Source organism: Blennius ocellaris (genome assembly GCF_963422515.1).
Source record: "Blennius ocellaris genome assembly, chromosome: 1".
NCBI lineage: Eukaryota > Metazoa > Chordata > Actinopteri > Blenniiformes > Blenniidae > Blennius > Blennius ocellaris.
Genome location: NC_137650.1, coordinates 940,565 through 956,678, shown reverse-complemented (window position 1 = coordinate 956,678; position 16,114 = coordinate 940,565). Strand labels below are relative to the sequence as shown.

Here is a 16,114-nt window from a genome sequence, read left to right as displayed (position 1 = left end):
AGAGAAGGTAGTATATTTATTGACATTCCTCCAGGTGTAAATCTATGTGATCCAGCAGAACAATAACCAAAACAGCACAATAATTAATGAATAATGGTCACTAACAGAATAAGACAAAAGAAAAGATAAAATGGAAAATGGAGTAATATACATTAAAGTAATAGTATATACAGTTTAAATGATAACAGTGAAAGTACACCATATGTATCTCATGGTAGAACACTTTACAACAATATCTATGACATGTTGGCTTGTAAAATAAGTCATTTTAAGAAAAAGAGCATTTTTAACCGACTGGCCTCAAGTTGATATATATGAACATACTTGGGCCAAATATATCATAAGATATCTTAGAAAAGCGAGTACAACTCTCCCATTTCTGTGAACATTCATATCTTTTGATGGGACAACACTGAAGAAATGCTTCATCTCTTCAGGGTCCCATCAAAAGAAATAAATAATTAAATATTTATAGAAGTGTGAGGGGTGTACTCACTTTTGTGAGATACTGTACATATCACCCACCTTTATACAATAACAAAAAAACATTCCAGTATTTATGGAGAGGGGGTGGGATTTGATAAGTTATCCTTCTTTCTTTTCTCTGTTTGGTGAGATATCTTTTGATTATTATGAACTGTTTATTTGATGTTGTGCATGTTTGAAATAAACAATGCCATTTATAAAAGGTTAAACTCTAAAATGCTGAAGTATAGACCAATAATTTTTCACATTGTAATAATAAACTGTTCAAGTCACCAGCCCTGCTGCATTTTTCTCATATCAAAAATATTGCATGGAAGATACTATTACTGATTGTTGTTAAGTCCCAGCCTAGGAGCTACTGGAGCGCAAAATATAATCGTGTCTCACACACGAATACAAGCACAGTCGTAACAACTGTATATTATACGAACATTTGTGGCCATAAATGATCCTATATTATACGTTCAGAAATAGTATGATATACAATCATTTATTGGCATAAATACTCATGCTAAATGTGCTATAAAGATAAAAAGGCAAAAACAATATACACTGTACTACACTCAAGAAAGTAGCTTTTAATGTTGTGTTGTTGAACAATGCATTCTGAATCTGAGCATTTCGACATTTCATTGTCTCATTTTATTTTGAAAAAGCACGTCCTGTCTGACAGTGGAGAGAGCCTGAGAGTGGAGGTCCTGCAGCCGACACTCTTGGAAAAAAGGACACTGCATTCATTCAGAGGCATAAAACCACCCATAGTGTCTTTTTCACCTCACACAGCGAAAAGCCCAGAGTTGAATTCACTCCCACAGTGTTTATTTGAGGATGGACTCAAATAAACACTGTGGGGGTTAACTGAACTCTGGACTTTTTGCTGATGCGTAAGTTAGCTTTCCACGAAGCTATCTATGAAAGCTAACGTGAGCGTCCTAACTTATATACATTGTGACGGGTGGAAGCTAGCAGCCAGTAATAACGTGATATGTAATCAAACCAATCATAAGGTTCAACGTCATCAGACGGCGCGGGTGCAAGCCACGCCCAGGACAGATCTGGGAGCCCATGCGCATGCGCAAGCCCCGCCCCGGACAGCTCTGGTCGCCTGGACTGATCTGTGACAGGGTGGAACCTCACGGCGGACTGGAGCCGCTTCTCCGAGCCTCCGTGTCGGTTATAGCCGCAGGTCCAGGGTGCCAGCCCCGGTATGAGCCCTCCTCGGTCCGCAGGGCCTCGGCTCGGTACTGTCAGACGCCTGGAATTGTCCCAGAGGACTGTGTGACTTTCTCCCGTCACCTCCTTCATCTCGGAAACGTTATCGTCCGGCTGGCCCGAGTCTTCCGCCCGCCGGGACCGGGTGTTTGCTTAGTGTGAAGGGGTCTGGTCTGGTCCGTGCTCCACCTCCTTCCGGACGGCCCGCCTGATGACCCGGAGGACCTCCCGAGGCTCGTGTTCCAAGGACACGGCTGCTCCGTGGGACGGAGTCGGGACCCGCTAGTCGGTAGACGCACCGTTAGCGCAGCTCTTCCAGGATTGCGGAAGATTTCTGGGCTGCGCCGCTGATTGGTTCCGGACCGGCGCTGCGGCGCTTTCCACGGAACCAGCATGGAGGAGCCCGGCCTCGACGACTCAAATGTCAAGGTGGCTGTCCGGGTCCGGCCCATGAACCGGAGAGGTGAGACCTCCAGTCACGTTTCACAGCATGTCATCCTGCAACAACACTGCTGCAGAATAAGGCCCTGCAGAACCAGACCCTACAGTCATAGAGCCTGCAGAAGCAGGCCCCGCAGACATAGAGCCTGCAGAACCAGACCCTAGAGTCACAGAGCCTGCAGAAGCAGGCCCCGCAGACATATAGAGCCTGCAGAACCAGACCCTCGGTCCTCAGGTGGGAAACAAACAGGCTGATCTACTGTAGGCTGGATGGAGATCTTCGCTCCATCAGGAACTGGTTGTAGATCCTGCAGGAAGGTTCAGAGTCGGAAGGTACAGAGACACGTTAGTGACACATTAGTGAATTTTAGTGACACGTTAGTGACATGTTAGTGACATGTTAGTGACGAATTAGTGAATATTAGTGACATGTTAATGACGAATTAGTGAATATTAGTGTGGCGTTAATGACATGTTAGTGACTCATTGGTGAATATTAGTGACATGTTAGTGACTCATTAGTGAATATTAGTGACACGTTAGTGAGGCGTTAGTGACATGTTAGTGACTCATTGGTGAATATTAGTGACATGTTAGTGATGAATTAGTGAATATTAGTGACAGGTCAGTGACATGTTAGTGACTCATTAGTGAATATTAGTGATACGTTAGTGAATATTAGTGACATGTTAGTGAGGCGTTAGTGACATTTAGTGACACATTAGTGACATGTTACTGATGTGTCAAACACGATAGTAACATGTTAGTGACGTGTTAGTGATGCGTTAGTGACATTTTAGTGACACGAGTTGACATGTTTGTGATGCGTTAGTGACATGTTTTTGACATGTACACAGTGACATATTAGCGAGTAACATGTTAGTGATGCATTAGCGGCATGCTGGTGACATTAGTGAAACATGATGGACGTGTTAGTGACATGTGACTGAATGTTTTTGACATGGTAGTGACATATAGTATTGGCACATTAGTGACGAATTACTGACACAGGGACATATTTGTGAATATTAATGATACGTTAGTGACATGCTAGTGACACGTTTGTGGTGTGTTTGTAACATGTTACTGACATGTTAGTGACGCATTAGTAACATGTTAGGGAATGTTTTTGACATGTTCATGACATGTTAGTGACATTTGTGACATGTTAGTGACATTTAGTGACACATTAGTGACATGTTAGTCATGTGTTAGTGATGCGTTTCCTGAAATGTTAGTGACACGTGAGTGACGTGTCAGTGACATGTTATTGACAAGTTAGTGACGTGTTACTGAAACAGTGAATTAGTGACACATTAGTGAATATTAGTGGCATGTTAACCATGTGTCCGCAATGTGTTGGTGACATTAGTGACGCGTTAGTGAATTTTGTTTTAGTGACATGATAGGCACACAGGATGTTTGTGGCACGTCAGTGGTTCATTAGTTACACGTTAGTTACATGTCGTAGTGACATGTTATTAATTTGGTAACATTAGTGACATGTTAGTGACAAGGAGTAGTGACATGGTGAGAGAAAGGAGAAAAGAAAGGAGGACCTCCATCAGTCTTTACCTCCATCAGTAACCCTCCTTCAATCTAAACCTCCATCAGTCTTTACCTCCATCAGTCTTTACCTCCATCAGTAAACCTCCTTCAATCTAAACCTCCTACAATCTGAACCTCCATCAGTAAACTTCCATCAGTTTTAACCTCCATCAGTGTAAACCTCCTTCAATCGAAACCTCCATCAGTAAACTTCCATCAGTTGAAACCTCCATCAGTGTAAACCTCCTTCAATCGAAACCTCCATCAGTTTTAACCTCCATCAGTGTAAACCTCCTTCAATCGAAACCTCCATCAGTAAACTTCCGTCAGTTGAAACCTCCATCAGTCTTAATCTCCATCAGTAAACCTCCATCGGACTAAACCTCCATCAGTCTAAACCACGTGTTGAACTCCGGTCCTGGAGGGCCGCAGCCCTGCATGTTTTCCATGTCTCTCTGCTTCCACACAGCTGATAGCAAGGAGCAGCTGGTTATCTGGCCTTATGCTGAATGTGGTGATGAACCATCAGGACATTCAGTGGAGGGAGACGTGGAGAACGTGCAGAGCTTCGGCCCTCGAGGAACTGAGTTTGACACCACCTGCTCCAAACCTCCGTCAGCTGGAGTAGAAAATGTTCCAGGGCTTCATGAGATGGAAAGCCTTCACAGGAGAGACTGTCAGCCTCCCTACTGACCCTGGGAGCCGGTTCATCGTGGGACGAGAGCTTCACCTTTATTTTACTGGTTAAAAACCCAGTGTTCTGGATCAGATGGTGTAACAGTCTTTAACGGACGATGGAGCTGCTTGTTGAGAAGGATTTTAAAGAGCTCTTATTAAGCAGAATTGACTACTGGTTTTCCAACAGTAATAATCGTCACCATACCTGGAATGATGTCACAGAAGTGAAGAAAGTCAGTCATCTCTCTCCCTCGCTTGTTTCAGTTTTTAAAAAGTGTGTGTTCCAAAGAGCCAATCAGAAGCATGTGCCCTTTTCCTAAATTGGAGCACCTGCCCCTTCAAAGGTCTCTGCACACCCCTGACAAAATGTGAAGGTATATTAGCTGCAGGTGGTTTCGTTCTATAAACAAACTGCAGCTCAGAGTTCACAGGAGGCTGATCTGATTGGGTTACTCTTTGTTTGATTTGGTGGGTAATGTGGTGGCAGTAAGAAATCAACAGCCATTAGTGGAATGAGCTGCTGCAGTTAAAAGAAAGCTGGCCTGGATGGCACATGTCTGGACAGCGCTGCCGTTGGCCGGATGGCTGCCTGCCATCCAGGAGTTTCACAGCTGGGTCAGTGTGTGAGAGCTGCTGTTCATGAGTCCAGACATTCTGCTTTGTCTGCTGATAGAGACTTTCTCACTTGATTAAGGCCTCAACAGAACCAACAGGCAGGAGTGGTTTTGTTGGCGGTGGTTAGAAAAGTTGGAATGAAATGAAATAGTGATTTCTTAGATTTTTCCTGTAGTATGACTTGACACTGCCCCGTCCTCCCTGGAGCACTTCCTGTGCACATTACTGCCCCTTGCCTCCCGGTCTGAGAACAGCCGGGTTAACAAAGGAACAGTGTCACATAAGTCGTTGTGCACGGTCAAATGCTTCAGTTAATTATCACTCAGATTTTTGAGTGCTGCTCGCAGAAAAACACAGATGACATTTCCTGGTTGACTGCCAAGTGGCGTTTGCGCCGTGGGATCCCATGTGCTCCAGGAGGAGGGGGCCGAATGGATCATGAGTCAGTCTGTCCCCTCCCCCTCACTGCTCCAGAGTTTTACCTCCAGCTGGAAGGCAGACAAACCCAATATCAGTTTGCTGACATGCTCACTTTTTATCAGTCTGACTGGCGAGTTTCAGGCTGACAGGTCAGATTGTCCAGTTTACATACAGACTGAATCAAGTATTCAGATTGATCAGGTATTCTCCAATTCAGTCAGTGGATCAATCTCACAAATCTTTGTGACATGATCAGCTGCAGCGGGAAGTGATGAAGATGATTTGTTTGTGTTACTTTAGAAAGTGAAACAGAAACTTTCTCCTTGTTGATCAGGAAAACAGAGCAGTGTTTGTTCTCAGTTCAGCTTTAACAGACATATTTTTCTCGAAACAGCATCATGAAGCGTCGCAAGGTAACGTTATGAAGTAACGTCACTTCATGACGTTATGAAGTGACGTCTTCATAACGTCTTCATAACGTCTCCATAAAGTCACTCCGTAACGTCACTCCGTAACGTCACTCCGTAACGTCACTCCGTAACGTCACTCCGTATCGTCACACCGCAACGTCACACCGCAACGTCACTCCGCAACGTCACTCCGCAACGTCACTCCGCAACGTCACTCCGTATCGTCACTCCGTATCGTCACTCCGTATCGTCACTCCGTATCGTCACTCCGTATCGTCACTCCGCAACGTCACTCCGTATCGTCCCTCCGTATCGTCACTCCGTATCGTCACTCCGTATCGTCACACCGCAACGTCACTCCGCAACGTCACTCCGTATCGTCACTCCGTATCGTCACTCCGTATCGTCACTCCGTAACGTCACTCCGTATCGTCACACCGTATCGTCACACCGCAACGTCACTCCGCAACGTCACTCCGCAACGTCACTCCGTATCGTCACACCGTATCGTCACTCCGTATCGTCACCCCGTATCGTCACACCGCAACGTCACTCCGTATCGTCACTCCGCAACGTCACTCCGCAACGTCACTCCGTATCGTCACTCCGTATCGTCACTCCGTATCGTCACTCCGTATCGTCACTCCGCAACGTCACTCCGTAACGTCACTCCGTAACGTCACTCCGTAACGTCACTCCGTAACGTCACTCCGTAACGTCACTCCGTATCGTCACACCGCAACGTCACACCGCAACGTCACTCCGCAACGTCACTCCGCAACGTCACTCCGCAACGTCACTCCGTATCGTCACTCCGTATCGTCACTCCGTATCGTCACTCCGTATCGTCACTCCGTATCGTCACTCCGCAACGTCACTCCGTATCGTCCCTCCGTATCGTCACTCCGTATCGTCACTCCGTATCGTCACACCGCAACGTCACTCCGCAACGTCACTCCGTATCGTCACTCCGTATCGTCACTCCGTAACGTCACTCCGTATCGTCACACCGTATCGTCACACCGCAACGTCACTCCGCAACGTCACTCCGCAACGTCACTCCGTATCGTCACACCGTATCGTCACTCCGTATCGTCACCCCGTATCGTCACACCGCAACGTCACTCCGTATCGTCACTCCGCAACGTCACTCCGCAACGTCACTCCGTATCGTCACTCCGTATCGTCACTCCGTATCGTCACTCCGTATCGTCACTCCGCAACGTCACTCCGTATCGTCACTCCGTATCGTCACCCCGTATCGTCACTCCGTATCGTCACTCCGTATCGTCACTCCGTATCGTCACTCCGCAACGTCACTCCGCAACGTCACTCCGCAACGTCACTCCGGAACGTCACTCCAAAGTCATTTGATGTGTCCTTGCTTCTTTTCATTGTTTCTGACCATACGTCTGTACACGCTGCTCCACTTCCTGGTCTGAGCAGAGTTTCATGTAGCTCACTGTGTTACTCAGCAAGTGTGACTCCATTGGATCGCATGAGCTGTCAATGTACACAAGACAGCAACATCTCACACTCGTATTGGTCAAGGTGACTTTATTTCTACCTTAACTTGTGCAGTAGCAGGAGAGGGAAGCCTCATCCATGTAGGAAAACACATGAGCAGCTGCTCACAGAGCTCACCAATCAGGATTTCTCATCATAATTATTGCTTTCAGGCCATTTAAGTGTGTCAATATAAAACCTTATTAAAAGCAAGATGTTAGGTGCTTAAAGGGCTCCTAGTATGCAAAATGTACTTTGTAATAGTTTTTCAACAGTAATAATTGTCCCCATACCAAGCGACGCTCCAGAAGTGAAGAGAGTCTGTCTTCTCTCTCTCTTACCTGTTTCGGTTTTTAAGAAGTGTGTTGCTACAACAAGCCAATAAGAAATCAAACTCTATATAGTGTCATCAGGGGTTTATTTATTTATTTAATAGCCCTGTATTAATCCCTAGAGGGGAAATTCCTTCCCGAATTAACCCATCGGTAGCCAATCCCAATCAAGGTAGGCTCCTCCCTTTGACCCTCCGACAATTTGGCAGCTCTGCTCTGGCACATGGCACCACGTGAGGGAAGCACTTATTCCTCTTCCCAAGATGGGCCTGTGTGGGCGGAGCCAGTCTATCACACAGACACAGCAGATTCTGAATTCAACTCATATTCAAATGGAGGAAAATCAAGGAGAAGCAATAAACTTTGAATACAATTTTTCTGGAGCAATGAGACTATGTGGAAGAGTTGAAAAGCTATTGGACCCCTGTAAAATCAGAATTCATAGGAAGTTAAAGAATGAGCACATTTAATTGGCTGCAGACACTAACAAGTATTTAGCAGTGAACCGACAGGAAAAGGCCTCTGCAGCCAGACCTGCTGCCATGTTGTCCCATGTTTTATGTGAACTGCTTTACTGCACTTCTGCTTTGGAGGAAAAACTTTCCACTCTTAATGTGGCTTCATATCAGCCATTAAGAAGAGTTTCTTCAAGCTTCACTACTGTTTATGAACAGAATAGTTGTGTCATGACGATGGACGAATGTGGAAAATGAAGACGTACATGTACATGGGCTGAGTGGAGCTGCAGTTTGAACGGCTTTCCTGAGGCGTCTCCGGGCAGATCTCAGGCTGGGGGAGACGAGGGAGGGCCGTGTCCCCGCTCGCACTTCCCCCGTTCACTGTGGTGATTCAGGCCTGGAAAAAGCCATCAGCCTTCTTTTAGCTGGTATCCCAGGTTCTGAGGAGAGGTGATGTGGCTGCCCGCTGGACAAAGGCAGGAAGGGAGTGAGTCTGAATGAGTATTTGCTAACATTGCATAATGCTCCATGTTCCCATGGCTGTGGCCTTCCAAGAACAGAGCAACCTCAGTTGTAGGCGATGGCAACACGGCGGGCCGATCGTTTGCGCCGGCTGATGTCCGGGCAGCGGTGCCAAACCTCAGCACTGGTAGCTTGGGTGGGGTGGGGGGGGGGGTGGAAAGTGGGAACTGGTCAAGGAGCAATGAGAGATGAACAACAATGGGTACATTTATCCTTTCTGCCATGCTGCGTAAGTCTTTCCTCTCCACCCAGGAGGAAGTGCCGCTGCAGCAGCAGGGGCTCATGGGTATTGTAGGCTGCAGGAGAATGTCCTTTAGTCATTCTGTCGCAATGATCTGCTCAGGCTCACTGAACTGACAGGAAACAGAAGTGTTTCCTCAACATTCATTTAATATTTGCGGGACACCATTCCTAAATCGTTACTGCCTCTCCATAAAATTGCTTTATTTTCTTTCTTTCTTTTTTTTTAATTTACGCAAATACCACAAGTCTCCACCTTCACACCAGAATCCTGCTCACTACTACTCTCTGGGTCGGGTAATCCCGAGCTCCTCCTCCGATAGGGGGTCAGGGACGCACAGGCACTATTTTGGCTGCTAAAGCCAGTTAAAGTTGCGGCAGCTCCATTTCAGTGCAGTTTAAGGCAGCCATCATTTGGACGGTCAATTTTGGAAAAATGTGAACAGCTGCTCAAAGCCATCTAAAATATGTGTCTCCCTCGACAGTCGAACCTCGGACAAGGGGATCAGCTCAGAGCGGACACATGGTGGTGCAGTGAGAGGTGTTAATTGTTAAAACACCTTAATGAGTGGACAGCCTCCCGCAGCTGGGCTGTGACTCCTCTAATAGGGCTATTTCACCAGGAAGATCCAGGAGCAAGTTCAGAGCCAGTTTTTAAATGACCACCGCCAAAGAACTGGTTCTTTTTCCACCGTTAATGGAGCCAAGTGAGAGCCAGCTGTACTCATCTGTTTGGACCGGGTCGTTCCACGTAGTGTGGCCTGAACCCGCCATGCCAACCAAATACCCAGTAAACATTGAGTGTCCTCGTCACTCTAGTGGTGTTTTTTCACATCCGTTTCAGTCCGGAGGGGGGTGTGGAGGGAGGGAGGGAGGGAGGGGGAGGGAGGGAGGGAGGGGGAGGGAGGGGGAGGGAGGGGGAGGAAGAGAGAGAGAGAGAGAGAGAGAGAGAGAGAGAGAGAGAGAGAGAGAGAGAGAGAGAGAGAGAGAGAGAGAGAGAGAGAGAGAGAGAGAGAGAGAGAGAGAGAGAGAGAGAGAGAGAGAGAGAGAGAGAGAGAGACTCATTACTTCCACACTGTGGTAACTCCTCGACTCCTCGAACACACAAAAAAAGCTGGGCCACTTGCGGTAACATTTCTTTATTAACCAACCAATCCTCGACTAAATCAGTTGACATCTATTTGATTTCAATAGAATAAGTAGATGAGTTGTTTCAGCCCTATGTTATACCTGCTTTTATCCAACATAATGTCAGTTTTTCCTTCAGGAGAAATGTGTCATGAGACCCTGCTCATATCCTGTGTGGTTGTTTCTGCTCAGGAGGACCTGGAGTTAGCAGGCGTCTCTGGACCAACCACATATAAGACATCTGTTCTGACAGTGTTTCCACCGACTGAACATCTGACCAACGAGCATTTCCTCCAGACTCCTGTCAGGGCCGGAGGAGGGGTTGCAGCTCTCGTGACGTAGCGTTGTACCTTTAACCCCTGAATGAGTGGAGCAGGAGGACCAGACCTGATGCGGGTTGACTAATAGATCAGCCAGAGTGTTGAGTGTGACACAAACATGTTGGGGACACAATGGGACCTTCTTTGGTGTGTGTCAGAGCAATTGCTGAACCAGTGTGCCACCTCCAAGAACGGCTCAGGGCTTTGACTAGATGTTCCTCAGAAAATGATCAACGCAGGAATCCGACCATCTCAAGCGTTGTTTCTTGTTCTGTTGACCTGTCACTGAGCTGTGGCCATAACACTGTTCTGTCGTCTGATCCACAGAAAAGGAGCTGAACACTAAATGTGTTGTGGAAATGGTGAAGAATCAGACCATCCTCCACCCTGCCGGCACCAACCTCGGAAAAACAGATTCCAGGTAAACACTGGGGCCAAGTTCCAGTCCACTGCTCACGTTGATCCTTTCACACAACTCATCCAGCTGCTGAAATTCTTTGTTCATGTAGTTTTGTCTGGCAGCACACAGTTTGTATTGTTCTTGTCCAGGTTGGAAGAAGTATTTTACTTTATCCATTACAGTTGTTGTTTGCAATTTTTGGTTGTTTTTGATTTGGCTGGATGACAGCAGACTGGTGTAAACTAAGGAAAGCCACAGTAGGAGGATCCAGTGAGCTCTGACTGAAGATATAATAACTCTTTGTTTCCTTCAACAGTTTAAAAGCCCTCCCTACTGACTCTTACTGCTTCTTTCACACTTAGTCTGTCTGCATATGTGATTCTGTGCAGACACATTTTAATTTCACTTTTCATCACTCTGCTTGTACCACTTTGATTGTCAGTGTTTACCCACAGTTCTCCTGCTGACTGACTCCAGACACATGACAACAGTTTATGTGAAGGCAGGATGGGAAGGTTTGTGGAGAAGTGGAAGGGCTTCCTTCAGCTCCACCAAGTTGCTCAGACATGTAAAAGAGCTGAGGAGACTTCAGTAGTGTGAACACAGTTTCATAAATGTGTGGGAGGGTGGCCAAAAACATTGAACTCAACAAATCATTGATGGGATCCCTTAATTCTACTCCTTTTACCATTCAAATGAACATCTTAGAATATTTTTCAGATGAATATATTTAGAGGTGGGTCTTTTACATTTTGAAATTCTGCCATATTTTGGGTGATTTTAATTGCAAAAAAACATTAAATTGACTAAAGAAACAGCTCATCATAAGAGCTTACTGAGGAAACATGTGGCAGATTATTCATTTCAGTGAACAACACTCCTTTATTGTCTTCAATTAATTCTCTTTACCAAAATATTGCATACTTTTGTAATCAAACTGCTGTGGATTCTGACTATACAGTGTATTTGCAACATTTACAGAACACATTTGTGTGAGTTTATAACTATAATATTATGTGAAAATATATCAAACTTCTTGAGTGATGAGCTGCCTCTAAATCTATAGATATTGAGCTGCAATGTTCCACATCTCATCAGAATGGCAAACAGAATACATTTGGGGGAGGGGGGGAGATACTGTCTGCAATATTAGTAGCTTTATATTTTGCCTATATTTTGGACCACCCTAAAACCCGGTTCACACGGCAGAATTATAAAATGGTGGACAGATTTTCCAGACCTGAGAGACGCACACATGGTGAGAAATAATCACAGGTTTAACAGTTGTGGTCGTACACTGTGTGGTGTGCAGCCACTCGCTACATTAACACACCACACGCCGCCAAACCTCTTGAGATCAAACGCGATTCCAGAGTCAACAAACCTGGCGGACGAACAGGATGCAATGGCGATCGTTTGTGGTGTGTTTTTATCCGAAATACACATTTTAAACAGAAGACGCGTCACTTCGTCGTGACTGCTGTTTTGATATTTGGATTCTCTATCTGCGTCCAGTCCGGCGTTTCCTCGTCACTACGTCACCTGGCTTTCTGATTGGCTCCGCGTCACAGTCAACGGGCTCGTTGCGTCTTCCCCTCGGGGGAAACCACACGGTGAGAACTCGGGCCAAAACAATCCAACGTGTTGAATATCCTCGATTTGAGATCGGAGCGGTCCCGACATCCTTCCAAGCAGACGAGAGCAGTCTTAACCCTTGGATGCACAACCTACCAGTACCTACACTCTTCCACACGTGGGGTCAAAAATGACCCCAGTTCAAATCAATGCATTTTGGCAATATACTGGGTTGTTGTTCTTCAAAATGTTTAAAACAAAGAGTTGCAATATTTTCATATTCCAGGTATTCCTCAGAAAACATGTTTGTGACATGAGACCATTTGTATTTTTATTTATTTTTTCATTAATTTTAAGAAATTGCAGTTTTTGTATCATGACCCCACTGTTCCACAAGCAGTTCCTATGGAATCTTCGATGAAACTTAATTCTTAGCAACTCTGAATGTCTCACTTACACATCTGATGCAACTTTGACTGTCAATATTGTCCCACTTACACATCTGATGTCAGCAGTCTCACCACCCTGGAGGACATTTTTACCCAGTAACGCACGTGTAAGTGGGACCGTCAGAGTTGCTAAGAATTAAAGTTTCATAGAAGATTCCATCGGAACTGCTTGGGGTCATTTTTGACCCCACGTGTGCATCTAAGGGTTAACACACGGCAGGAATATCTGCTAAGATTAACTTCTGATGATCTGAGCGTCCTTACGATTGTCATAAGGGGAGAATTGGGGCCAAAATTGGCCTAATTCTCCTGCCATGTGGACATAATGCATGTTATACACGGGAGCAATGTGTGTTGTGCTCCATCGAACAGCTGCAGACACTTAATGATCACTGGCCAGAGTGATTACCACTAGCAACTTTACACTACTTTCAGTTTTGGACCATGGTACATCCAATGACATAGCAGGTCCAACTGGTGAAAAGGCTTGCTGGTGGTCAGATGAGGAAGCTTCAGACGTCTCAGGCTCTCAGGTCGTCAGCTGGGCTGCAGCTCTCTGCCTGCTGCCCTGACAGGATTCTGAGATTCTGTTGGAGCAGGCTTCTCCGCTGGGTTTGGACTCTTCTTTAGTCGACAGGCTGGAGTTTTTGGTCGGAAGCTGACCGACCTGCAAGTGGATTTGAGCTGGCATCATGTACCCAGTGAATACGGTGTTGAGACGGTCTCAGATGTGTGGATTCTATTCCTGAGGAGACCGCAGTGTGTTGTTGGATTGAACATGTCAACGTAGGATCACAACCGAGTGACTGCCTGTTGCAACAATACTTTTGGAGAACGCTTTTAAGGGAAATATTTGAAGCTGAAGAAGAAGATGAACTTGTGGCTGCATTGAATCAAATTGAAGCTCAGCTGTTGGACCAGCAGCTCCTGGCTCTCCTCCCTGATAGAGGTGGCTGTGTGTGAAGAAAGCTCCTCTTGTGACTGTGGGAGTTTCTGTGAGACAGATTGACAAGGAAACACCGACTCTGGATCAGGCTGCAACTCCCACCACTGCTTCCGTTTCTGTGGCAACACAGAGGGAGGTGAACTCCGGGTCGTCACCAGTGACCGTGAAGAGCCTTCCTTGATAGAGGAGAAGCTGGTTAAGGGGGAAGAAGGTCATTTACTGGAGCATCTGTCGACCATAAACTTCTCCTGACGACATTTATGGAGGCCTGAACAAGAGCGCAGTGGCAGTTCCTCTCTCCGGCTGTCAGCACGGCGGTCTGACGGCCTTGCCGCTCCGCTCATGCTGCTCTCACTGTTTGTATTCATCTTTTTGGGTCCAGCCTACTTTACATAGTGTTTGCATTGCAGCCCTTTTTTCTCGTTGGTCATTTGGTTAAGCTCTGATAATGGCTGGAGTCTGTGATTAGCATTCTTTAGTCTTGGAAGTTTAATTTTAGGAATGAATTTAAAAAAGTATTTTTTTTTTATTGTACATTTTATATGTTTACACAGACTTTACAAGTCTGTGTAAATGATGTTTACAACATCATTTCTGTGCATGTGATGGGATTTCGTACTGCCTTATTTTCAAATTGTATATTGAAAGGAAAGATCCAATAATACACAAAAGCAGTGGCTTATGACATGTAACAAGTAGAATTTATATTAAATATCTACATTAGAACATTCTTATTTGGGGTCAAGATTCTGCGGGGCGGGTCATTTTACCATTCTAGAAAAGTGACCCGTGGGTCACAATTCTACATAGAAAAGTGACCCGGGAGTCACTCTTTTATATAGAATGTCACCAGTATCACTGGTTGCAGGTGTGTAGTGCGTTGGTTGAACTGAAGCACCAGGATCCCCAGTGGCAGGAGAAGACAATACATTCATAACAGCAGGAAGTTCTCCGAGTCCTGTGCTCAGAGACTGGTGGTCCGTCTGCAGCAGAATGCATCTCAGTCTAAAGAGAAATATTTCCAATGTGACAATTTGTAATATAGGTAGATATGTTGTTTAATGTCTTCTTTCATTGTTTATTGCGTTTGAAATGTTGACCCTGTTGTGAGTTGAAGCCATTGTGGTCTGCAGTGGGAACTGCAGCCGCTGTGATGAGGTGAGAGCAGGCTGGAGAACAAGGGCTGAACTCTGGCTCAGGTAGGATATTTGCCTGCTACACAAATGAGCTGCAGGTACGATATCCTGGTTGATGGATCATGTGACGCTTTGCCTGAAGAAGCAGATAGCGCATGCTTTTCTGGACATCAACACAAAGTTAACACACTTGTTTTTCACTTGAGGCCAGCGTAGCTCGAGTTGTGGCTGTCGGGATGAAGCTTGGCGTGTACTGTCATGTGAGGGTGAGGCTACAGGATTAAGTTAGTTTTTTTTACCTAATTCTTCTTCCTGACCAACTGCGGCTATGTGTGGAAAGGAAAGCATCACTTCATTGCTGGATCAAAAGAGCCTGACAGTGTGTCACGACATTATTCTGGAGTCACGGCACAGCAGGAAGAGAGGCAGGTTTATGAAAGTCAACACAAATCCATCGTACATTAAGGAGCATTGCACGAGTGATGAGGAGCATTTGGTCAGTGCAATACAACACATTGAGATGAAGCAGGTAGAACGAGAGCTGCACTCCACACTTCCTCTGTTTGCCCGTGGGTAGTCAAGTTAAAGTCCTAGTGAAATGAAAATTCCACCTCCAAAACACTCTGGCTGTCGCTTCTGGGGACATTTTTTATGCCAACTGGTCCAAGGGTAAAATGTTAAAACACGGCAATCTGTGAGAAAATAGCGGATCAACAGCGGTATTTTCTCTGCTGGGCGGAGCTTCTGACAATAATAGAGTGACGTCACTGGATGTGCACACGCCCAAGTTGTGTTTACATTATGGAGGATCAGAGTTTTGATGACGAAGAGGCTGAATTTAACCATATTTCATCATCATGGTCATTTCAAACCCAGTGATTGATGAAGAAGACACAGAAGGGTCGTTCTGCTAGGTGACCCCGTCTGGAACATGTTTGAGGAAGCAGAAGACTGTTCATCCTCGCCTCAGCAGCCGGCAGGTTTCACCTCTGAGGCTTCCTGACTTTTGGAAGAACGACCGGCTTCCTGGATCATGTCGAAGCACTTTTCCGACTGCGCGGAATCACCGAAGATGAGTCCAGGTATTATTTGACCGAGCTAGCGGCTAGCTGCGCGAGCTAACGGCTAGCCAATCCTGCCGCCTGTGCTCCTTTTCTCCTCTCTCGGGTCTCTTCCATGCTCAATATTTCGTCAAGGCTCATAAAACGCCGATGATAACTTCAAAACACTGTTAACACTTTGATATTTAAGAGTGAAACAACACAAGCCAATGTAAACCCAACAGATGGAGA

The 16,114-nt window shown here is 45.8% G+C and overlaps 1 protein-coding gene across 2 annotated transcripts in view; it reads left to right on the top strand.

Annotated features, from left to right (window-relative positions):
* Positions 1–1,613: 1,613 nt before the first annotated feature.
* The window catches only part of LOC308132966 (kinesin-like protein KIF13B), a 76,724-nt gene continuing 62,223 nt past the window's right edge, over positions 1,614–16,114 (top strand). For both annotated transcript variants that reach the window (XM_080500200.1, XM_080500199.1), the window contains exons 1-2: positions 1,614–2,161; positions 10,644–10,737. In XM_080500200.1, the coding sequence (XP_080356326.1) occupies positions 2,092–2,161; positions 10,644–10,737 (164 nt within the window). In that variant the 5' untranslated portion in view covers positions 1,614–2,091. The remainder of the gene's footprint in view (positions 2,162–10,643; positions 10,738–16,114) is intronic.